The sequence below is a fragment of the Nesoenas mayeri genome (assembly GCF_963082525.1).
Source record: "Nesoenas mayeri genome assembly, chromosome: 2".
Lineage (NCBI taxonomy): Eukaryota > Metazoa > Chordata > Aves > Columbiformes > Columbidae > Nesoenas > Nesoenas mayeri.
In genome coordinates, this window is record NC_137543.1 from 102862225 (window position 1) to 102887821 (window position 25597).

General features: G+C 35.9%; 1 protein-coding gene across 8 annotated transcripts; it reads right to left on the reverse strand.

The window, feature by feature from the left end:
- Positions 1 to 730: 730 nt before the first annotated feature.
- BRD9 (bromodomain containing 9) lies at positions 731 to 25449 on the reverse strand. Of its 8 annotated transcripts, none has more exons than XM_080340190.1 (18): positions 25333 to 25449; positions 24417 to 24631; positions 22596 to 22728; positions 20843 to 20903; positions 19833 to 19977; positions 18445 to 18555; positions 17492 to 17604; positions 15814 to 15924; positions 14896 to 15028; positions 12634 to 12709; positions 10806 to 10901; positions 9920 to 10052; positions 9079 to 9190; positions 6520 to 6558; positions 5990 to 6061; positions 4540 to 4642; positions 2783 to 2950; positions 731 to 2039 (listed from the first exon to the last, which is right to left on the reverse strand). In XM_080340190.1, the coding sequence occupies exons 1-18, from the start codon at positions 25403 to 25405 to the stop codon at positions 1939 to 1941; spliced, it is 1995 nt and encodes a 664-aa protein (XP_080196316.1). In that variant the 5' UTR covers positions 25406 to 25449; the 3' UTR covers positions 731 to 1938. The 8 variants fall into 8 exon arrangements, with proteins under 8 accessions (XP_080196316.1, XP_080196315.1, XP_080196314.1 ...); XM_080340189.1 differs by having other exon boundaries at positions 17492 to 17607; XM_080340188.1 differs by having other exon boundaries at positions 15814 to 15903; positions 17492 to 17667.
- Positions 25450 to 25597: the final 148 nt, after the last annotated feature.

A 25597-nucleotide genomic window follows, 5' to 3' on the forward strand; every position in this document is an offset into this window, starting at 1 on the left:
GAAAATGCCACTGAAGTAAGACTCCAGGACTATGCTGCACCCTGAATCATCCAAAGGATTGGATGGAGTTCAGACCACCCATCAGTATCAGATGGGTGGGAGGATTTGTCTGAAGGCACAAGTATATTTTAAAATAGGAGCAGAATTCCAGCTTCAGGGTCAAAGAGCAGTCATCCCCCAACTGCAAGTGTCCAGTACAGGGAAGACCAAACACTCAGTTTCAGTTGAGCGGCACATGGATGCTTCAGAATACAACTCTGTCCACAAGCTCCATTTGCACATAATTTTACAGATGTCACACTTTAGCCCCAGCCAGCAACTACGTAACATGTGGCTGCTCACTCACTCCTTCTTGCTGGTGGAATGACGAGAATTACCAAAAAAAAAAAAAAAAAAAAAAAGTAAAACTCATGGGTTGGGATGCTATTTGTTGATTTTATATCTCATTTGATTAATGTCTTGCTGTAATGTTTTTTTCATAAACCAAGCCTAGAATCAAACCAATCCTTTAAGGTTGCTACAGGTTACTTCTAGTAACATAACAGTGAATGTTTGGCATTTCTTCGGGACGGATGTGATGTCTAAATTTAAATGTTAAATCTGAACCTCCATTACTACACAACAACTATGATACAGTAATACTTATATTTAACTCAAAAAAACTCCATAGAAGTTGTTTTATAGCAAATCCATCGTCCAAGTTCAACAAATCCTTCCCCACAGAATTACACATTTGTGCTTCAGAATAAGTTTACTTCATCATTGAAAGTAATCACCATCCCTCAATAATTCATGTGATGAGTATCCTGGCTCTGCTATGACCTCTACCAGCTCTCCTCCTGCCCATTCTAGCTGTGCCATGCCAGTTTTTCTTGACCAACACAATGTATGCACTCTGTGCAAAAAAAAAAAAAAAAGGTAAATAAAAGAGGTGGCAGACTAATTTGAAGTTGTAACAGATAAATAGCGCTCTTAGCCAGCAAACTTTCTCTGTGACCAAAACTTTTCACTTCAAGATGAACTGCAAGAGAAGAAAGCAAGTTTTCTCCGTGCAAGAACAAGATATTTGCAAACATCAAGAGGTTTTGTATTTTTATTAATATTTACAAAATATTGCAAATTCATAACATTTTTCCAGCTTACACATATCAATGGTACAAAATCCCGCAGTTGCATCAGTACTGAATTATAAAAGTTTTATTTTTAAATTACTGGAAAGCACACCTTATCCATTATTTCCATCCAGGTAACTATACATAACAAATTATAAAATGTAAGTTTTATGTTTTCTTTGTGTTTGAAGACATAAGGGATCACAAAAACATCCATATTTTTCAGATTCAAAGTAGAATTCCCATAGTGAGCATTTTAATGCAACTACCAATTATTGTTACTCTCAAGTTAAGTATTCTCTAGAGTGATTAACAAAAGACTTAAAAATACAAGGAAAGAGAAACAACTTCTACAGATTATTAGGGTTAGGAAACGAGAAACCTAATAATTATCCCAATTCATGCAGTTCTGCCATTGTTTAAATAAAATATTCCTGTTTGAAGGTGTTCATGTTAAGACCCGAGCAGAACTGGTAGATAATTCTACTAGAAACATTTAATGACTGCTGCCATGATACTAGGAAAATTATTCTCTTTAGTTTCTATAAAATGCAATTTATTCTTACACATTATTTGTTGTTTTGCAGTCAAGATTCACACACGACTAGACAATGACCTCCCTCAACAAACAAATCTACAGCAGGTTTTGGTACATTGCTAACAAGATGATGTATCAAATAGGTGGATTTTGTTTAATCCAGCAAATATGATAATATCATACAGGAATCCTCATAGAAAAGAGGACAAAATTGAGGTTTCTGCCCTGGACAAAAACTTTATAAAAACATAATACAATTAAAATACAAAAGATATAGTACATGTCAAACTAGTTAGTAGTGGCATTTGAGGTTTCCGGAGACTGAAGAAATTCATAGGGATCGTGAACCATGTCTTGCTGTTCTCCAACACTCAGATGAGAGGGGCTTCCTGTAAAATATGGAACAAAAAAAATCAATACCTTTAAAAATACAGAAAAACAAGGGAAAGATATTTATGTATATAAACAGCACGGTTACTTCACAAGTTTCTTTCAGACTTTTAATGCAAGACAGACATTTAAATGATATTTAAACAGGAGATTCTGAAAAATAAATTACAAGATTCTTCAGTAATTTAGATCCTTTTTGAAAAAGAAGTTATTATTCTATTAATCCATTGAATTATCATACAAAACGTAACTGGGTATCAACCAGCCAACATCTCCTACCTTCTCAGAAATGGCACCAAGATGTTAACTGGTATGTTACCCATCATCCTGTCTTATCACTGAATTTTACAGTATACAATGGAAGGCTATTGTAGGATCTCACTTGTTACTTGCTGCATACAACTACACTGTAAATAAACATACACTCCTTAGTATTTCTAAGAGCACAAAATGCAAACGCATATAGGGATGTGCCAATCAGTATCAATTTACTTCACAATTACTTCAATCATACCTAATAAAAAAATAAGCACAATTAGTGTCCTTAACTGCACATGTCAACAGTATGTCGTCTTAGTTGCCTTTGCTATGCATATTTAAAAATTAAAATATGATCCTGGAGTTAGTACACTGTATTATCAGAGAAGTTTCATGCGAAGATTAATGTAAATTAAAATGTAAGTTTTAACCAGCTTCAATCATAGCAGAAGTACTGCAACTTTTGTGACACTGGTAACTTTACCAAGATGATGTTGATCTCTTTCAGAGGTATTGGAGAGGGAACTCAAATTGGATGATGGCCGGGATCCCACTCTGTCAGCCTGAGCCTCATGAAGGTCCTGCAGCAGCTTAGTTGTTTCATCCAGATGTAAATGGTTATCATCATGATCAAGCTCCTTCTTCACTTTCCCTAAGGGCCATCAGTTACCAAATAAAACCCATATTAACACATGCAGATTGACTCATGAATTATCAAGTGACTATCAAAATAAATTAACATAAGTGTTGTCTATTACAAAAATGACATCAGTCTTGCATTTTCCTTTGCACTTCTAAAAGGCAACAGCTGCAGATCTGTTTTCAATCTCAAGCAATATATGTTGAAATGCATTTGGTGGTATTAGAGAATGAAAGAGAGAGCCAGGGGAAATGGCTGAAACTGAACTGACTCCCAGTATTTAAATAGCTACAAGAGCTTGTCTTCCTCATCTGTTAAACTCCAGACATGAAATAAGGCATCCAGTCTGCAGCAAAGGTGAGTAAATTAGTAGAAAGATTACTTAAATATCTAGCTTAAAATACAGTTAAAACAGAAAATGTAATTTACGGAGGTGAAGAAATCCCCATCACCAAAGGTTTTGAGAAAAGTATCTTCTGCATCTACATTGATTTTATAGTAAGCCAAATAAAACAGTGAAATTGGAAAGAATGGGAAATATGTGCCAACATATGCTGTTCTTTCATCTGAAGACTTAAGAAAGTTTTCCCTCAACTTTAAACAGGAAAATAAACTCTTTCCTTCTCTTTGGGCTGTCTTCAATGCAGATCTTGTTTACTTTGTAAGAATTATGATAAGAAATAATGCCATAAACCCTCTCCAGAAGCAATCTAGAAGTACGATTATTTACAGAAAGATCAAAGAAGAAAAACATAAGCAGCTTTAGTTGAGTGAGAATTTCATAGTAAGGCTATGTCTAAACACTAGCTATTAACCAGATATTTATTAATTTTTTACTGAATTGCAAAAAAATTAGTGTGTGACAGCATAATCAAGCTTACAATTGCTTTTCAAAGAATACTGCATCTATGGGAGAAATCTGTAGACTTTTTTTTTTCTTTAAGCTTTCAATTACCTTGGTTATGTTCTATAATAGATAGTCTGGCACCTTTCACATTCTTAATTAAAGGTATCTTAAACCATAAGCAGTATTTTTTTTTTGTGAAGCCTGCAGAAATATATTTAGTCTTTAAAGAAGGATACCTGTGAAAGACGTGTATTTGAAACAACAGCCTAACACTTTCATACAACTGCCTTATTTGTAGCTAATGTCCTTCCAGTGTCCAAAGTTTCTTCTGATTTTTGTTTTGGAACATTCCAAGTGGTGATATGATTGAGCTTACTTACCTACTTCCCAAGTTATTTCAAAAGACAGGATATGAAGTAATAATATTACTGAGCCAAAGCTCCATGTTGTTTTTTAAAATATACATTACTATGAACACACAAAAGACAGGCAAAGCTATCAAAATTGTCAGGTACAAATACTTCGGTTTCTCCAGAGGTACAAGAAAAGTTAGCTTAGCTAGCACACAGATGTCTCAAAGGAAAGATAGACCAAGGTTTCATTTATTTTGTACCAGCCCTAGACTTCTACTGATGTAAAATGTAGACTTATTACTCCTTTTTGAACACTTTTTATTCTTAGCAAATCCAGCTGGTGTTTTGCCTAAATGGTAAAACTAAACCATAATTGATGGCTTGTATATTTAACTGCTTACCTAATGAACTTAACATAGAAATATCAAGAGATACATCTGAATATGGTTTCATAGAGAGAAAGTCCAAGTCAGAAGTGTTACTATCTCCAGCAGATTCTCCAACCTATTAAAATAAAATTAACAGAAAGACTAGCAATAGTGACAAGCTGTCATTATAACTTTTTCATGTTTAAGGTAAATACATGAATCCATACTCTCAAAAATGTGCATGACAACATTTGAGTTCAGGGCATCCATAACCATCCTGGCTAACCTGCAACTCACAGGCAGCTCAGACATGGTTCCAGGACAGACCGGTCATATGAATGGCAAGGGATCTGCAGGCTAGTTTAAATATCTTCCATCTCATCATCTGGGTCTGTTGAAACCAACATTACCAAATCCTTTGGGACTCAATTACATGCTCAACTCATCCCTGTTTCATGGCAGAACCATGGCAGGGGGAAGCATTATCAGTATTCCCCATTATGAACCACTCCCATATTCCCTTTTCCCCTCAGCTTCTCAACGCAACACTGAATTTATTGACATTTTTAGCATGTGATTAATAAAACCAGTAAGGTGGGTCTCCCTATATGCAGTATCAGCTGGACCTGGTCTCTCAAGTATTTTTTCTTATACATTTGGATAATGAAATACAGCCTGCACTACAATGATTTCATTTTTTCCATACCTGTTGCAATACTGCTATGTAATGGCAAAAAGTAAGAGATCAAAGTTAAAGTTCTTAAGCTTTAGAACACACTCTAAGAGAATGCTCTGAGTTTGCCTATTCTAGAAGAAGGAATAAAACATGCAGGTAAATACACAATCAGGTATTATCTTTTAGAAATAGGAAAATAAAACTTAGCACTTCCATGAATTAACTTAACCAGTCACTTTCTAGAGAAATACAAACCTTTCTACAAAACAGAAGAAATATAAACCAGTAAATTTTATTTGTTGCTATAATGTAATCTATACATTTTTTATGTTTATTGCCATGGAATAAAATGCATATATTCTGTTGTCACAAATAATCTGCAAGATGAAATCCGTAACACTTAAAGATTTGATTAGTAGCTGTGAAAGCATAAGATACACATTATTTATCCACACTTTCTAACATTTTCAATGGATGAGGTAAAACTGATAAATACTTCTGTATTTTTCCACTTTTACATCAGGTTGAATCTCAAATATTCATCAGCAGATCAAGTATCTTTCACATACCTAAGTGGTCTTTCTGCCTCTGAGATTGAGTTATGCATGCCAAATTAAACTAGAGAATACAGAACCACAAAGCCACTAACTAAAATAGACCAACTGTCAGAGAATCCACTTTAAGTCCGTAAAGTTTATTCTAGATACCATAATTTTAATCTTCTACCTAAAAGCATGCACATCCTTCCACTAAAACAAAATGTCTCAATTTTTTTTTTTTTTTTTAATTACACACAAAGCACTTTACCATAGTCTGTTTGGAAGAATCCGGACAGGTATTACGCAACTTGTGTTCTTCTTTTATGAGAACTGGCAGAACCTAAAGAACCAAATAATATTTTAGAAATTAGCATTTCATAGCTTACCCTTACATTTTGTAAGAAACGTTTGTGTCATTTGCTGGTTTCTCATGACCAGGCCAACACAGAAGACTATGATGTTTTTTGATGTTTGCATAGAATCTTTTTAAAAAAACCCCAAGAAACCAGCTCTTCTTTAATGGGTGACCACATGCATTCCTCTCAACAGCCCTGAACTATTCAGGACAGCCTCTTAGGACAGCTTCTTTAGGACTAACCTAACAACCTCTTCTTTATTATATATTTAACTTGTCAATCTTTTCTGTCTTACACAGAACAGATGCACAGTAAAGAGAACTAGGAATTTCAATATTGGAAGCCCAAAGAACATTATTTTCTCTGCTTTAAATGTCAAGACACATTTTTCCAGAAAGCAAACAAACAGGAAACAAAAAAACTGAGTATCAGCACAACTTACTTTAACTTCATCCAGTGTTTTTACTGGGATGTTTCGCCTCTGAAAAGAAAGAACACTAACAATTACTTTTAGTCAACATAAGAGAAATATCTCTTGTACAATTTCAAGTATATTCAAACTTGTCACACAAAATGAGTTTTTTTTCACAGATCTGAAATGCAATTACAATATAACAGTTACTGTTTTGAAATATTTTATTATGCATTTTAACTAATCTTTCAGCCCCCTTTCTTCTGCCCATGAAATTTATATTCAAATGCAGTATCTTAGTAATTACATCAGTAACTTCTGATTAGAAATTATTTAAGATCGCACTTTCAGATATATGAATTCTTAAATCAAATGTAGCAACACAAAATACTCAAGCATAAAATACCATGGCATATCATCACTGAAACACACTTAATTGCACAAAACCTGTACATATCCACATATGTCAGAACTGAACAGCCCTTCTAAGTGTAAATAGCCACTGATCATTTGAAAGGCATTCAGAAATTCTCATTTGGAACAATATAAGATGGCAAAAAGAGAAAGGCACATGTTTTAAAGGTAAGTTCAATACGTTGTATACACACAATTCTAAATGTAGAAGAATATTCAAAATATTGTTTTTTAACTTTTTGAATTCTCATTTTTTTTAACTAATCAATTACATTTCTTCCTGTTTTATATACGCTATTTTTCCCAGTAAGAACTGGAACAAAATACCCAGAAAATTCTGGAGGATTGTCTTTTGTTCTTTTGTTTCCTTTTCCCCAAACATTACTCACCCTGTTCTACTTCCAAGTCTGCAGAGATTTAGCATTATCTCATTTCGACCATGTCAGGAAGCCTGAGCACCTTCCATCCTCCTCCCGTTCCTCTCCTTCTTTATTCTTAAATAATTCAGAATGTCATCATCACTGAACACAGTATTTGAGGTGGCCTCACCAGTGCTGAATACAGAGGGACAATCACTTCCCTAGTCCTGTTGGCCACACCACTCCTGATACAAGCCAGGATGCTATTGGCCTTTTTGGCCACCTGGGCTCACTGCTGGCTCATATTCAGCCATTTATCGACCAAAACCCCAGGTCCTTTTCCATCAGGCAGCTTTCAAGCCACTCTTCCCCGAGCCTGTAGCACTGCCTGGGGTTGTGGTGACCCAAATGCAGGACACAGCACTTGGCCTTGTTGAACCTCATACAACTGGCCTCAGCCTATCAATCTAGCTGGCTCAGATCCCCCTTTATGGCCTTCCTACCCTCCAGCAGATCAACACTCCCACCCAATTTGGTGTTGTCTGCAAACTTACTAAGGGTGCACTCAATCCCCTTGTCCAGATCCTTGATCAAGATATTAAGGAGAACTGGCTCAAATATTGAGCCCTGGGGAACACCACTCGTGACTGGCCACCAACTGGATTTAACTCTATTGGGCCTGGCCGTTCAGCTTGTTTACACAGGAAAGAGTATGACTGTCCAAGCCATGAAGAAGCTGCCAGCTTCTTCAGGAGAATGCTGCGGGTTACAGTGTCAAAGACTTTACTGAAGTCTAAGTACCCAACATCCACAACCTTATCCTCATCCACTAAATGGGCCATCTTGTAATAGACAGAGACGAGGTGAGTCAAGCAGGACCTGCCTTTCATAAACTCATACTGACTGGGCCTGATCACTGGGTTGTCTTGTATGTGTAATGCCACTCAGGATGATCTGCTCCATGACCTTCCCTGGCACCAAGGTCAGACTGATGGGCCTGTAATTCCCTAGATTCTCCTTCCAGCCCTTCTTGTAGATGGGTGCAATATTTGCTAAAATCCAGTCAACTGGGACCTTGCCAGTTAGCCAGGACTGCTGATAAATGATGGAAAGTAGCTTGGTGAGTACCTCCACTAGCTGTCTCAAAACCCTTGGGTGGATCCCATCTGGCCCCATAGACTTGTGCTAAGTAGTGTAGCAGGTCACTAACCATATCCCCTTGGATTATTTGGGCTCCATTCTGCTCCCTGTCCCTGTCTTTCAGCTCAGGGTGCTGTGTACCCAGAGAACAACTGGTCTTCCTAGTAAAGGCTGAGGCAAAGAAGGCATTTAGTACCTTGGCCTTTTCCTTGTCCTCTATCTCTATGTTTCCCAGGCATCCACTAAAGGATGGAGATTCTTCTTAGCCCTCCTTTTGTTGCTCATGTATTCATAGACATTTTTTTTTGCTGTTTGTGTCAGTAGCCAGATTAAGTTCTAGTTGGACTTTGGCCCTTTGCATTTTCCCCCTGCATAACTTCACAACACTCTTGTAGTCCTCCTGAGTTTCCTGCCCCTTCTTCCAAAGGTCCCCTCCCTCTTCCTTTCTGAAGTCACTATGTGAACTACATTGGAGGATCTTTAGAAAAGAGAAAGATTAATTCCCTGCTGATCAATTCAGCTTCTAATTTGGTTCACCACATGGTTGCATGAACAGCTAAGCCTGCAATGCTTACAGACAGTGGAAAACAAAGCATTTCATACAATATTAAAAAAGAGAAAGAGATATATTCTTGTTTTGATGAACTTGTGATACTTCTGTGGATCAAATACACACCTGCTTTAGCTGATAAATAGTTTTGGAATGATCTCCACTAGTGATCTGGTCCAGAAGATCATCTACTATTTTCTTGCTGTAATTTCCAGCGTCCTTCACAAATTCTTGTAAGCTAGTAGGAATAGAGATATAAGCATTACAGAAAATGTTTATTTTACTAAAAAATATTTCAGCCTATAATTTTTTTTTAAATGGTAATAACTGTACATGCAAACTTGTTTTTCACATCTACTAGCAAATTTTCACTTGAACTATTACTGGCAGTGAGTTAAAAATAAAAATACAAAGAAAAGTAAAAAGCTTGTGATTAATTCTTTCCCTATAAGATTATTTAATGAAATGTGGCATTTTTCTTTTGAAGTAGATTTAACTGTTTTGATGCTCCTTGAAAAATATCACTGTTTTAAAGTCACCTAAGTCCACTACTTCCATATCTAAACCTACTTACTGCTGGGTTTAAAGCAAAATGCTTTGCCTTTAGCAACCTATAATATCCTGTGGTCAAAGACCCTAACAGCAAGATGCATTAAAGCCTTGCAAGAGAATAGGGTACCTTAAAAGTGCAAATAAGAAAAAATGAAGGGGAAAAAAACCCCAAAACACACACACACACACACACACACACACACACAAAAACCCACCAACCAACCAACAACTGAATCCCCCCAAAAAACCCCACCAACCAGGATGAAAGCTAGCTTCAAGTTTTATAGCGACTTATTTTTTAAATAACTTTTAGAAAAAAGATGAGGATTTGGAGGCTCCTAGTTGACCTTTAATTTAAACTGCTTTTCATAAAATTGCTATGAGAAGTTACTCCTTCTACTAAGGAAGTGCTTACCTTAAGGCACACTGTATCCCAGTTTCATCACCATAAGCTGAGTACAGGAGTTCCATTTCATCTGATTTCAAATCATGAAATATAGAGTTGTTGTGCATGGAAGGTGCTGTACTAGCACTTGTAAGAAAGGTTACTAGACAGGTAGAAGAAAGAGATGACAAATGATTAACATAAGTGTAAAAGATCACTTGGATGGGGGGGGAATAAAAAATAATTTTGTTTTCTGAAAGTGCAGCATGTTTTTTTTCCTCTAATTGAAGTCAAGAGCAATAACTCAAAGGAAATTCCAGACTCAAGAATCAGCACAACTACTTTAACTGCATGACTAAATGTACTAATTATACTAGAACTAAGTTAACCACCCCACTTCCACAAAAAAAAAGATTCACCTCCTGATTTTTCTATTTTCGTTTTTTGCTTGTTGCTTTTCTGTGGTTTGCCAGCCAGTTTATTGAGAACAGATTAGAAACTAATAAAATGTCACTAATACTAGAAAAAAGAAATGCACGGCTTGTGAAATCTTTGTCATATGATACAAAAAAGCAAATGACCAAAAAGTTTCTTTCTCAACTCTAAGCACAGTTGCTCAAGAAAAATTACTTCCTCCAGAGAAAATGAAATACCATAATACCATTATTGGAAAGCTTCTAGTGTGGCTATAACACTAAGGCAAAACATTAATCCGCAGATTCCTAATTAAGTTATGTTTAATAAGCAAAACAGTCTATTTAAAGTGTATTCTGCTGTAAATGAAATAACAATATATCATAGAAATAAACAAGTGAAATTTAATTTGGAGACAGGTATAATCTGAAATTATTTTATATCAAGAAATTGCTAAAACATCAAATTAACACAAAGTTAAAATACATTCTTTGGCATTTACCTTTATTTCTTCGCTCATCTTTAAAGCCTAGTGTAGTGAACCCAGGTAATAATTTGCTTTGCAGTGAACTTAGATCCACTGGATGAGTCTCTTCCTCTAACAATTTTAAAAAAGATAATATTTTTTAGAAAAGCACTTCACATATAAAATTTATTTATGGTGAATATTTATATTTTGCTGTATTAAGATAGGTAGTGTAATTCAGGTTCTCCATTTAAATTTCAAATACTTGCTGTAAATATGTTTCTATCTCTTACTCATAAGATCTATGGCTTACTTATTTATTTCCCTTTTGAAGTATACAGCAGCACCTGAAATTCTTTTACTAGCTGATTCACAAATGTTCAAGATGCAGATATTATGAAGTGTTAAAAGCATTTTCTTATGTGGTAGTTTGTCTACAGAAACCCGTATACCACATAAAGAACCTTGTTAAGATAATTACCATCATAGCAATATTTATTTCTTCTGAAGTTCTCAGAACTGCTTAACTAAAATGACAAAAATTATTTGGAATATGCTTCTAAACAAACAAAAAAAAAAATCAATCCCAACAACATTTATGACACTTCCAGTTATTTTAAATCTCTCTGGCTGTTATGGAATCTAATGGTAATTATGCTCAATTTACTGAACAACAAAAAGCAAGTTTATCCCTAGAAATCACTAGGATAAAAAATACAAACTGCAATAAAAATTCAGAATATACTATTAGCTGTAAATTCAGTGTAACTAGTATTAACCACACGAACAAAAAAGATTCTGGAGCACAGAAACATCAGGAAGCAGTACAGTACTTTACAGCACACGGTGCAATATTGCTCTGTTCCCATTACCATCACTGTCTACATTTTCATTGGCATGATTTCAGAGGTATTAAATCACATTCATTTTACTATTTATATTTTTTTCAGAAATAGGCCAGTGCATGATGGTAGCCAAAATGCTTGATTTCATTCCAGAAAAACTGACTACCAAAAGAAGAGGAATTTAGACAGTAAGAGAGTTACAGGCTTGTATTTCCCAAATTAAAAAAAAAAAAAAAAAAAAAGAAAAGAAAAAAAAAAAAAAGAAAAAAAAAATCAACCGAAATGTTACTAGTCATCAATGCAACAATAGGTAAGTTGTGCATGAATTCCAGTCTCAAAAGATGCAGTGAAGGAAGTACTAAATCAACATGACATACAGCAGCCTAAAGACTATGACGTTTCATCACTACAAACTGTCAAAACTTCTGCATTTTGAGCTCGAAACTAAGACAAGTGGAAAGCATAAGACAATATAAATAATGTATAGTAGTAACACACAAAAAAAGCCATAAAAGATCAAGGACTAAAGAAAAACAATTAAGCAAATCTTAATTAACTTAAATCTGAAATATAAATAATAAGTTAAAGTAGGAAATTAAAAAAAAGTAGAAGATGATTCTGAATTTTCATCCATGCACTGCACATCTACATAGGATTGCAGCGCTTTTTCACCTTCTGTCTATCAGATTTTAACACTACAGGGTACTTGGAGCAAAAGCCTATCTCACAAGTTCTCTATAAAGTTGTAGCAATGTATAAGTGCTTATAAATAGATATAATTTTACCTTCTTACTGTTAGCATCAGTAAAGCGAGCATCTGAAGCGTAAAAATTTGAAAGGCAGAGAACAACATCTTACACTGGAGATACTAAATATAGCTGTTGGGGAAAATAGTTTGGGGAATAATTTTTTTTTTTTTAAACTCATCTATAATACTCAGGATCTGTACAGTTAAGACTTCAAAATCTGCCAAAACATTCACCACTAGAAATATCTGCTTGAAATATTATGGCATTTACCTTCTGCTTCTGGATCAGATGAATTTACTACACTAAATAATAAAGTTCCATCTCCATTTTTTTTCAGATAACCGATCTGTAAATAGAACCACAAAGATGCAGTCATTCAAAACAGTCCAAACTCAAAGGAGTTGCTTACTTACAAACAATGCTATACATCTTCAGCTATATTCAGATCTTGCACTCTGGTATTTCCTTTTTAATACAGAGAATCTTGGGTCACAACTATTTATCATCACCTAGCAAATGCTTCAGCACAGAAGACTTAGTTGTATGTCATATATACAACTTCTTATTCATCTTTCTAAATCAGATCTGAAGTTTGCATCAAATAAATTAAAAATTCCATTATAATTAGTCTGGAGCTGGGCCTTCTTGACTGCTAGAACACACTTTCTTTTCAGAAGCAGAACTATAACTCCTATCCACAGTCTACCTCACTGTTCATTTTCAAATCTAGACTGAATTGCTTGTTTTCATATCTCACCCACAACTTTGTCTACTCAGAAGTACATTTATGAACACACCATCAAATTCTTAAAGAGGAAGAAGTGCTGTGACAGACCTATCAGAGCACACAAACAAAATGCTAAAAAGAAAGCCAGAGATGTGAAAGAGGATAGAATAGACAGAGCCAGAACTGATGTAACAAACTAAGCTGTCAGAAACTGAGAGAAGATAGTAATTTCTCAGTAAGTACAGAAAATGAAAAATATGCTCTCCCTAAATAAATATTAGTAAATACTTCCAAGTAAATTGAGCAATAAATCTCTCCCCTGCTGTTTTTTTTTTAATTCATCCCTCTTAAAAAATTTAAAACTCTCTTCATACATAAGGCCAAAGCTAATTTTGCCATATAATAAAAAGAGAAACGACAAATACTGGAAAGAGAATGCACAGAAACAGTACCTTCATGTGATGGCAAAAGTTGTGTACCCAGAACAACTCCTTCTTCAACAGTGCAAAACTGCATCAGCCTTTCCAGTAAAGCTAGCAATTAGCAGAAGATTGGTGTTGCTTTAAAGCATTTTTAAGAAGCCACTCTTACTTTGGAGGTTTCAAATAGCCCTCGATCCTAGCAAGCTGTTAGAAACAGAAATATATTGAAGAAGCTAAAGCTTCTCCCACATTGCTCTGAGGCTTTATTTCCTAATCCAGTTGAGCCTAAGGTGACTGCATGACAAGGGCCAGTGTCCAAGAAACAGATGTAAGTTTGAAGACACAACTGCCACATCTAATGCTTCAAAATGTTTCTTCTGCAAGTGTTGTTAAAAAAAAAAAAAAAAAAAAAGGTGGAAAATGTAGGATGTAGTAACATCTTGATTCTTTTTTCTATTGCAATGGTCACTACAGTATATGAGAGAATGAGAAATGAGGGCTAAGTGTAACGGTGGTAAAAAGACTCCACACAATGCAAAGGAAACAGAGTAAATGTATCTCAACATAGGCCTGTAGTGAATGCCAGTAGCATTCACTCCAACCCTAGCATGAAGTAACAACAGAACCTAGCATTATCACTTTGTTATGAAAAACACAGCCCATAAACAGATTCTCTTCAGACAACTGCAGTAACAGTGTCACTGAGATTTTCCTTCTAACTCTTGGAACAGCACAAAAACCAAACAGATGGAACAGTATTAGAATAATGTTCAAGATGATCAAACCTGTGGTTGGCACTGTCCAAAATTCCAACATGGACAAACTACTTGCTATCTCCTAGTCACTGAAGGATGTCTGTATTTTGTACTCACACAAGAATGTGCTACAGTTGACAGCTGCTACTTGAAGGTACAAAACTACAAAAGGTTCTGACTTCTCACTGAAAACAGTAATTTAACCAAAATTCCTGAATTCCTTAGGTTGCAGGGGTGGAAATCCTAATAACCTTTCAATCTATGCCAAAGTTTGCTTCTTCTGAGGTTGCAACAATAAGAAGAGTGTGATGCTATTTTAATCACTTTCAATGCTAAGGTTTGCAATTAAGGAAGCCAGATTTGAGCAACATTTCACTGTTTTCTACGGAGTGAATTTCTGAAGATGTTCAACACAGAATACATCTTGAGATCCATTTAGGACATCCTCCAATGGGCTTCAGTTGAAATTAAGTGATGGACAACAGTCACATTTGTATTCCACACAGAGCACATATCCTAGATGTTACAGTCTCAGAAAACAAAATATTAAACCCCATTTCCTAAGATGAAACAAAGTATTCAACAGCCAGACACGAAAGGGAATTGCGGACTTTGTTGTGCAGTAGACCTTGCTGTTGGGTAAGTATCGATTGATCCTGTCACGAGCTTCATCTGCTGCATGTTCCACTAGTGCCAGCACATGTTCTTCAGCAGTGCTATCTGTCAGGCTGCATGCATTTCCCTCGGGTTCAAATATGCAACTAAGAAAGAGAAGAGGAATAGCTGTAGAAATTAAAAGCAAAACAAAACAAAAGCCTGAATTGTGGGTTTGCCAAATAGAACAATCAGTCACATTCCTCTCCCAGTGTCAGTTTACTTCAGCATGGAATTATAATCATATTATGAAACTGAAGTTTTGCAGCAGAAGGTGAGATCTACCAAACTACCGAACTTCAAAAATTTAATTGTTTCTGTGCCTTGATGAAAATAAAAGAAGTATTACAAAACAGAGACTGGGAGTAAAATTGCATTAATATAAGGCGAATGTTGTGTCCTTAGTTTGCCACATGCACAAATATGCTATTTTCACAAATTCCAAATGAAAAGAAATTATGTGATGAGGGAATGGAGACTGTATAACTCTAATCCGAGGGAAAAAACCCAGAACAACAGACTGCATTTATGAGAATTATGTAATTTAGTTGCTTGTAGAAGTAGGATGCTGCTCCCAGTCTAATTAAGCTCACTAATATGGGCAATTAATATTCCTACTCATTATCAATCACACCATTCCTTCTCATTGAAATTCCACAATTCAACATTTATCTTTCAGTAGATCCCTTTTCATTAATAAAACATAACAAATAAGCATACCTAAGATGGGAAAGAACATAGCTACTATATAAAAATCAGAAAAAGGTAGTATTATAAGGGAGAGTGTGAAGATATCATAGGTTATGTCAGCCTTATTATATATTTAAAATGAACTTTGTACATCAAAATCTTTCAGGACATTACATGGACATTAGACACTAGGGCCAAACACCTTAGGTACTGGGTAGAGCATCTCCTCACACCAAATCCATTTCTCACTCGTGGGGCATCTTCTTCCATTTGCTTAGCTAAGAATTTCTCTCTGTATAGAGATTCAGTTTTGCTATTAAAGACAACAGAAAGGTCACAGGATCATACTATTATAAGACAATTGTGTTATATGATTTTCGTTTAACTGAAGCTTTTAAGAAAGAGTATACACAGCAGGAAACTCCACAACAACTGGCACTTTCTCTCACACTCTACAGAATACTTAATGGACAAGAATTTTGAGAGACTGTTCAGAAGGTTGCAACATCCTGGACAAAATTTTCAAAAACTACTTCGATATTAGGATGTTGAAGTGACCAAGTCACTTTTTAAACTACAGTATGGAGTTCTAAATTGCCTTAACACTTTGCAAACATTGACTTCAGCTCTTTCTCTGAAGGCAAAAATATCTGCTATTAGGTTTGATTCTCCCTCCAGAGCTCTCATTATACATCAAAAAGAATAATAGCTATCCTCCTGATGTCAAAAGATCAAGTTAATTTTAAAAAAAATTAACTCCAACTACTGAAGTTACATAAACATTTGAAAGAACAGGAAAGTAAATTTATACCACAACTGATTGCAAGGAAACTGTTATCCAGATAAAATTAAAGGTCAGCTATTTTTAATGATCTGAATTGCATGTTAATTCTTCCTCTGTTAGCTATCTGTATTTGTAAATGAGCACACAGAAATAAAATACTACTTCTTCCATCAGACATTAAAGCAGGACTACAAAAATGCTTGAAGTGTAACAAAAAACATGTGGTTGGTCAGAACTCTAAAGTTCACTTTTAAAAAATACGAGAGAGCATGAACTTGAAATAACAAGTTACATTTCACTTTTTTTACTTTGGATGTTTAAGAAATAAGCCTGCAGAAATATCTTAATGATCAGATATGACTAATAATGCTCTGTTACAGTTTTATGTTAATAAAACTCCATTTGATACAACGTTCTACAATTTATATTCAACATCTATCCTAGGATGTCTATGTAAGAACACCTAACATAATTTGCTCGTAAATCACAGTTTCTGCTAAAATCTCTCACAAAATAGAAAACAAACCCCTTTAATTTGACTAAAACTAGATTTTAGCTATTAAAACATGACTTGTAACACCTGGGGTGCCTATTAGCTGGAAGATAGCTATTGCACTAGCTATGTATTTTATGAAGAAGCTTAATAAGATTTCATTGGGAAAATGTTATCATCTGCTCCAGAAATAATCTGCTGTACTTATATGTGCTCCCAGATAGAGACTAAAGGCCACTGTGCCCTCCGAGAAAGATCCTGTTAGATTTTGATACAGTCAATCACTTCACAAAAAAAAAAAAAGGACAAAATGTGAAAGGCATTTGTGGCTATGTTAAAAATGAAAGAACATTTCAAACCATTGTGAGAAGAAACTACGTATTATTTAATGTAGATATAAAGGATAAAAATATCTACATATTCTAGATATTAAAAGAATATGCAGTCATTCTTTGAACTCTTTGTTTCAAGTTGGGAACTGCTGGGCTATTAAAACACTTCTACAAACAACAAATAAATAAAATACAAGAAAACTGCCCATTTATCCTATGGACCACAAGGAGAAAGGCTGAGAAGAGTAAGCATGATCATTAAAACCTTTACCTAATAACTTCTTTATTTTGCTTTTTTGATTTCTTGGTAATTTCTGCTTGTACAGGAACAGCTTCAGGGACAGGTTCCTCAACTGCTGTGTCTTCATCACCCAAAAGAGCTGCCTGCTGAGAAAAATCCATGTCCTGCATAAACGACATGCTGCGCTTCAAAGCTAACAGCCGTTCCTAGAATCAGAAAGGACAGAGCAGCAGGGACTTAACCTTTCCCTCATAGCCAAGATGCTATGATAATGGGATGGGATGGGAATGGCCATGGCCTTATTTTGTTCTTAATGCCTCGTTTCCAATGGCGATGCAACATGATTTGGTCATGGTAGCATGGCATCATAATTTCTGCAGCCCAACTATCAAGAGAGAAACAAACAAACAAAACAACTGCATATGCAAAGACAACTGCCTATTTTAAATAAAACTTACCATAACTGCAACTCATGCTCACACACATACATACATGCACGGTGCAGATCATCAAAATAACCTCATTTTACAAGCAAAGAACTGTATTTCAGTAAAGAGTGTGTTTGCATGCATGCACGCACCTATGAAACCCCTGAAACCTCCCCTACACTCAACACCTTCAAAAAAGAAAAGCTTTCTTGTTTATGCAGAAATAAACTTAAATGAGATCTTGTTTTCTAAGTTTCAGCCAGAAGCAATATTTTACAGTTGGGTTTTATACACATGGATCTTAACTGCTTCCACCGAGGCCAGCAGAAGAAGTTCCTACAGACTTCAGTGGTGCAGATAAGGTTGAGAAATAAGGGTGTGGTTATAACATGAATGCTATCAAACCCTTAAATATAGTAGCACTAACGGGCACTGGCATAATTAATCACAGATTAAATACATAACACTCACTATTGTTACTAATCATGTTCCTTTTAAGTGTGGCAAAACAACCCCCAAAGAGTTTCTACTTTTTGTTTTTAAGAGGTCTCTTACTTTGCTCATCATCTTAAAGCCTGTGTGCAGTATCTTCTTGGCTAGCTTGTAGTAAACAGTATCTGGCCTGTTGTAAGTCATTGCATTATCACACATCAGTTTAAAATCTGCCTGTAAAATATGAAACAAACAACTGTTAAAATTTCAAAATCCTTTGTTAAATGACTGGAAGATACCATTTCATCATGGCAGCTCTGTGAAGAACACAATAATATTTTAGCAGCAGACTCGAGAAGTTAATGCAAGCTAAAAGGTAACACAGAATGGCAAAGGTCTGAGCCCTATTTGCTTCTTCAAGATGCTCCGTTTTGTTTGGAATTGGCTTTTTGGTTATTAAAAAAAACACTGAAAACACAAACCTTTTCCCTGAATGCCAAATGTAACATCTCCTCCTCATGCAAATGGACCAAACAAGAAAAAATGGATAAATTAATAAAAGGACTGAGGGACCAACCTAAGTACTTTTCAGTGTTTTTTTCAACTTCCGAATCAGAATAGACTTCAGAAATACAAAGACATCAGAAAGATACAAAGTTTCTTACATATAATTTTAATTCTAGTAATTTGACCACTTCTTCAGTCACTTGCACTAGAACAAAAAAAGGAAACTTCAAAGCTTAAGAAACAGCCTTCTAGATGCTCATCACATGCAACAAAAGAACAGAACAGCCAAGCCTGATTTGTCTTCTCCTTTGAATGGTTATCTGTCATACACTGGTGAAGCCACACTGACTGTCTCAAATCACTTTCCCGTCCTCCATGTGCCAGGAGATGGCAATACCATGCAAAGATTTCTTACTGCACTGTCTGTAAAATGACAATGCATCTAATAAGGTATTACAGCAATAGTAATAGACAAAATAGCTAAGGCAAGTTGCCAATAAACTTGCCAAGCAAGTTTCTGTCAAAAGGCGATTCCAAATGAAGTTATATGGAAAACAGGATAACTAAAAACTATGCAGTTCTTATTGAATCTTATAGAAAATGCTTCAGTGTATCCAGTTTTCTTGCACACATGTCAAAATTGCCTCTTAATCAATCTAACCAGGCCTAGATTAAAGAAAAAAAGGAGCTCCAGGTTCTTCAACTGCTTAAGTTCTTGTGATAGTCTTACTCCTGTTTATGTCTAGCAGCATGAAGTCCACAGAAATTCCACAGTAATTTGTAGTAGATTGTAATAGAATCTGATAAATCCACAGTAAAAGAAAATCTAATAAATCCACAGTAAAAGAAAAGAAACTAATTCTAACACACAGAATATACGAAAGTGCCTATTTCTGAAAAAACACACATTAAAATAATTAATCTAAGAAAGGCTTCTACTGTTAAAAAGAATCCCCAGTTCCTTACTAGAGAGTTCTGAAATAACCAAATCTCTATCAATTCACCTTGAATTCAGTGACTGATTTGTATTCGTTCGCTGCAATTTTTTCCTTCATTGTACCAAAATCCATGGGGTGCTTTATTATCATGGAATATCCAGGAGCAATGGCATCCGTGACTGGAAAAGCAAAAAACCCATGAGGATCCTTCCTAAAAACAAAAACAATACTTTTAGATTTATATCAGCAAACAAAATGATCGTTGTACATAGTACTACTTGAAAAGAAAAAACACTAAAAGCACTCTCATAAAACAGAAGCATATTTGAAAAATTTCCTGATAAAGAAGAGCATTTTAATTACACATATGAAGACTTTTTTAAAAGAGATTCAGGTAGTTCTTGAATTACTTAATTATTTTTTGTATGTTTTCTGTGTCTCTGTTTACAATTCAAATTGGTCTTTTGGCTTCACTGAGTAATCACCAGTTCTTGCTCATGAGGTCCTCTGCAAATAACTACAGTCTTAAATATTTTTGAGTTAGTTCCAAGTTCAATTTATTGCTATGTAAGGAAAAATGAAAATGAAATTATTTGTTTGTTTTCAAAAATATAAGGTTCAGGGCTAACATCTTATGGAAAAAAATAAAAGCCTCTCCAAATGAAAAGGATTACCAAGTAAGCAGGTATAAACTTGCTTTGGTATCTGACAGAGGACAGAGAATAAAACAAAATTTCATGAGAACAGTTCAGTCTTTCAAACTATTAAAATTCATAACTGTTTTTTAATTCCTAAACCAAGCCATTCATGTTTAATATCTTTTATGATGGCAATATAACCTCTGCCCAGAACACTTCCTCACCAAAAGCTAGAATTGCATAGCTGGTAATAATTTTCCTCAACTCAACTTTAAAAACTACCAGGTCTGACATGGTTGCAAAAGTTACCAAAGATATTACAGGCAGTATTTAGGCACTATTTTCAAACAGAAAACCAGAATAAGAATTTGTAAAGCAACACATATAAACATGCATTAGACACTGCTGACACAGCTGTAGATAGAATACGCCTAATACCTTTGAAGCTGGCGAAGGAAATGTTCTAGTAATTGCTGGATTGGTGTGCTCTCATTTTCAGCTGCAGTTTGAGACAGAAACACAGGTAAGTGCAACGAAATATAATACAGGTATATTTATTTACTTGAAAATATAAATACCAGAGAGAAAAAATTAACTACAAGTACAGCTTGTACTGATCAGAAGGTCAAAAAGACATGGACTTCAAAGCAGAGGCACATCAGATTTCTAAGCTTAGAGTAACTATTTCTTCTCCTTTACCACTTACTGAGTTTTAATCACATTAAAAAATAGTAGACATTAAATCAGATGTAGTGCTAAGTCTAGCAGTTGTAAGAAAATGTATCCATAAGGTGAAAGCAAGGTGTTATGTATTTTTATAGGAAAGGAGAAGTGAAATTTTGTTGCTCAAATACTGCAGTCGAGAAATCCCCATTCTTACTACATGTTATCCACGTAATTTTAATGGTTTCTTTCCCATAACAACCATTCAATCAGCTTCCCTGAATTTTTTCAATCAAAAAGAAGAGTGACAGATGCAGATTTGCTGGCAAGAAAGGTACTGGTTACGATTTCACTTCCTGTACAGATTAAACAATAAACACTACACATTAATCACCTGTTCCATGTACACACTTCAGAGAGACTGGCTTTAATGTGGTGTTTGAAAAACTTACGAAGCAGCATGTTAAAGTCTAGAATTAAAACTCCAGCTCTTCATCATTATACTGGAGAGACATTTCCCTTCTTAACCAAAACAAGTAAGGTAACTTATATGCTTTTGAATAACATTTTTCAAGCAGATGAAAATAGCAGCCTCGTCAATATAGAGATCAGTTTTTAGCTTGTCAGTTTTTCAAGGCTCCAGATTACCCAGAAGCATGAAGCTTGGACCAGAAAATTTCAGTTATCCCTATTAGGTCACCCTGACAGTTGATGGACACCATTCCTGAATTTAACGCGCAGTCATAATTAGAAAATTCCCCAATAAATTTCTTGACCAGTCAATGGCAGCGTACCAAAGACAAGACTCAGAATATTCCTAAAGATGCAACTTTTTGCTACCAAGTTCCATTTCCAGGCATACATGTACAGAGATCATGATGTATTTGAAAATTCCTGTAAGTAAATTGGCAAAATCTGAAGGGATTAAACATGTAGAAGTTACCACAAACAAACAATAAGTATTTTGGCTGGTGATGAGAATTAAAGAAGACTGGTAAATGAAAACTGGGGGGAACTATGGTCTTTTAGAGACACCCCATCATAACTTACTGCTATACTTTTGATGAAAATAGAGATACTAAAATTAAAACTCCACATAGGTTACAAAAAAAGACCGTAACAACAGCTAAGCAGTTTCTGCAATATTTTTTTCCCTTGAACTGAGCAAAACTTAGTTTCAGACTTTCTGATCATTGTTCTGGAAATGCTGAGGAAATACTAAGGAGAAGGTACTAAGGGAACATTATGCACAATAATACTTTTATATAAGCTTTATTCTGCCAGAGGCCAGACACAGCTGTCCTTGGCAAGGCAAATTTATTCACATGAAAACAAACCTACTAAAAACCAGAAGCACCAAGAGGAACACTAACTTCAGATAGCAGAAAGTTCTGAATGTTGGAAAAAATAAAGCCTCTAGATTTCAGCAAATCCTCACGGAAATGTTGCATTTTTATGGTCTTGACAAAAGCTTTGTTCTGTGTCCTTTTATAACATTGAAAATGATATAATTTTTCACACTGCTGACCTGGTTGAGTTCTGCATGCTCTGACAGGACGGTCTGGAGGTGGTTCAACCTCTACTTTTTTCCCAGGATCAAAGTCATCAGCTTCTCCTTCAGTGTCACACTGTTCTTTTTCCCTTTTCCGCTTTTTCTCTTCCTAGAGCAGCAGGGAGAAGACAGACTTTAGATCAGACTTGGAATATGCAATCCTACATACCAAAAGGTAAGAGACCATATTTTTGTTTGGGATACCTGTTATATATCTGACCCATTATATGTTTTCAATAACTGTGCATACATTTTCATTGTCACATTTCCAGTTTTCTTCTCCAATTAAAACTAACACTGTTCACCTTTTGCTTCTTTGCATTTAATATAGTTAGTTAGTTACTATATTTCTACTGAAAAGAACATTAAACTGTGAAGCTATTTGTATGTAAACCTGCATGATAACAAGCTACACTAGAGATTAAAGGAAGTTAAATTACTATTCAGTAAAGATCAGCTGGCAGTTCTGCTTTGACCAATGTGTTTTTGTTGTTTGGTGCATTAAACAGGAATCAATAAAGTACATGATAATTTAGGAAGCCTGAAAAAGAACCATAAGAAATGTTCTGTAACAATGGCAGCAATTAATGATTTATTCCTGGGCTTCAAAGAAAAGGCATGCCTGAGTCATTCCTATAATATTACAGCCATTATTCATGTTCACGCAGAAGATCATACATTCATTAACCTTCTTTAGTCTACAGTTTTGTTACTTACCTATCTGTTAGCTTCTCTTGCATGCAGTAATAATAACGTCCCGGGGAAAAAAAAAAAAGTCCGAACAAAGACACCACCCCCCAATTTAGCAAAGGCAAATCAAATCATTTGATTTGATGCTGCAAGATCTTATATTAAAGATAGTTGTTTTGCTACATTTCAAGCCCCAGCGACACTCTGAAGTGAAACATTTGAAAATGTTTGTACAAAGAAAAATTTCCACTATCTGCCCTCTACTCAAGAGCTTCTGAAATCCTACAAGATATATCAAGTAATAAAAGCCTAACAAATAAATCAATTTGAAATGACAGATATTAGCCATACACACAAAGTAGTACCAAAAAACTGTCATATGAGAATAGTAAAACTACATGACAGAAGAAAAACAGAGAGGTCAGAGAATCATTAGTACACAAAATAAATACTATTAAAATTATATTGTAAAGGTAACTGTACTGTCAATGCCTTCTTGCTGATTTCAACCAAACTCCTAAAAGTTCAGCACAGACAATTCAAGTGACCACACTATTTGCCACTAACAAAGCCACAAAGCCTAGCGTGCAGGTTGTTATAAACAAGACCCAACAAGACTACTGTACCACAGTACTGAAGAGATCAGATTTCAGAAAGCTGTTTTGAATAGACATATCAGTTTCAACGTCCAATAACTTGACATGTCTCAGGAACAGAAATGCAATCTAGATTCATTTGAAATGCTGAAAACATCCTCCTCAAAGAGTAAGCAAAATATGTTTCTGAGCTGGGTGAAATACAAAACAGAACCTAAATTAAGTATTTGTATCTACAAAGGAAATGGATAAGACAAATGTGCAGTTACAAGAAACAAGCTTTTACTTTGTTCAAAAAATCATCACAGGGATATCTCTTTTAAGTGGGAGAAATACTCCAATACACACACAGAGTTCTTCTACATTTGTGAAGTGCTTTCTCCAAACAAACTTCTTGCAACAGCGATCAAAAGAAAAAAAAAGTTCTGGTACTCGGCTACAACAGATTTTAGATCTGATAAGCAAGCATAAAGAAGACTGGTATGTTTGAATTCTAAAAATCACAGCTTACCTTTCTCTTTTTTCTTTCCTCATCATCTAGACGTTTTTCCTTCTCAGACTTTTTTTTCTTTTTCTTCTTTTTTTCTTTATGTCGTTCTCGCTCATGATCTGATCTGTCATCATAGTAACTAGAATCATGCCCTGACCCAGAAAGTTCAGTCACTTCACTTCCTCCAACTTTAAGCACCAGCTTTAAAGGTTTTTCCAAAGGCTTATCCACATAATCTAAATTCAAAAAATAAAACATTCCATAAATGCACATAGAGGTGACAGCACACAGCAAGTACTGATACTTCTTCTAGAAGTACTGTTTACAAGAATTTGTTGCTGGTTGAAAATATACACAATACAACTGGACAGAAAACTAGCAGCTAAAACTAACAAATACAAGCTAAGAAAGAGTTGTTCAACACATTTTACATCACGACTTTCCAACAAACCTGTAATATGTAAGGAACTAACTCCTCGGTCTTCCCTGAAGACATCACAAGATCCTTGTCAGAGTAAGGTGAAAACAAGTATCACTCAAACAGCGCAGTAACCAGGGAATCCATCAGGAACCGCCGTACGAACCACGAAAACGGTCGGTCTCCAGCCCCACCCCGACACCTACGTACCAGCGCTGGCTCCGCACCACCTCCCGCCTCATCTCCCCCGCCGCGCCCCGCCCCGCAGCCCGGCAAGGCACCACCGCCCTTCATCTCGACCCTCGACAACGGGAGAGCATCAGCGACTCAGCCCCGGGGCGCTCGCCCACTGCCGATAGCTCACGCATCCAGACAAGTGCCCTTCCCCGCAACCGCCCTGTCGCGACCCAGCCCACGAAGGGACACCGGGTCCTGCCGACAGCCACAGGGGGAAGGATGTAGACGCGTCCACGGGTACAAAGACGGATCCCCCCGCTCTGTACCGCCCCCAGTTCTTACCACTGTACGCGATGGCAGAGGCCGAGCGCCATTCCGTTTTCTCTGCTTTGTGTTTCTTGTGCTTCTTCCCCATGGCAGAGCCGACCGCGGTGGCCTCTCCTCCGCCCCCACCGGAAGCGCAGGCGACGACAGGAGCCCTTCCGCTTGCCGCGGAGGAAGATCCCGGTCACGGGGAGGGAACCAGGCTTCTGCTGCCCCGCCCTCCCGCCTTTTACAAAAAGGCGGCAGCAGTGTCCCAGTGCGTCAGCTTCTCTTTTGTGTTTGA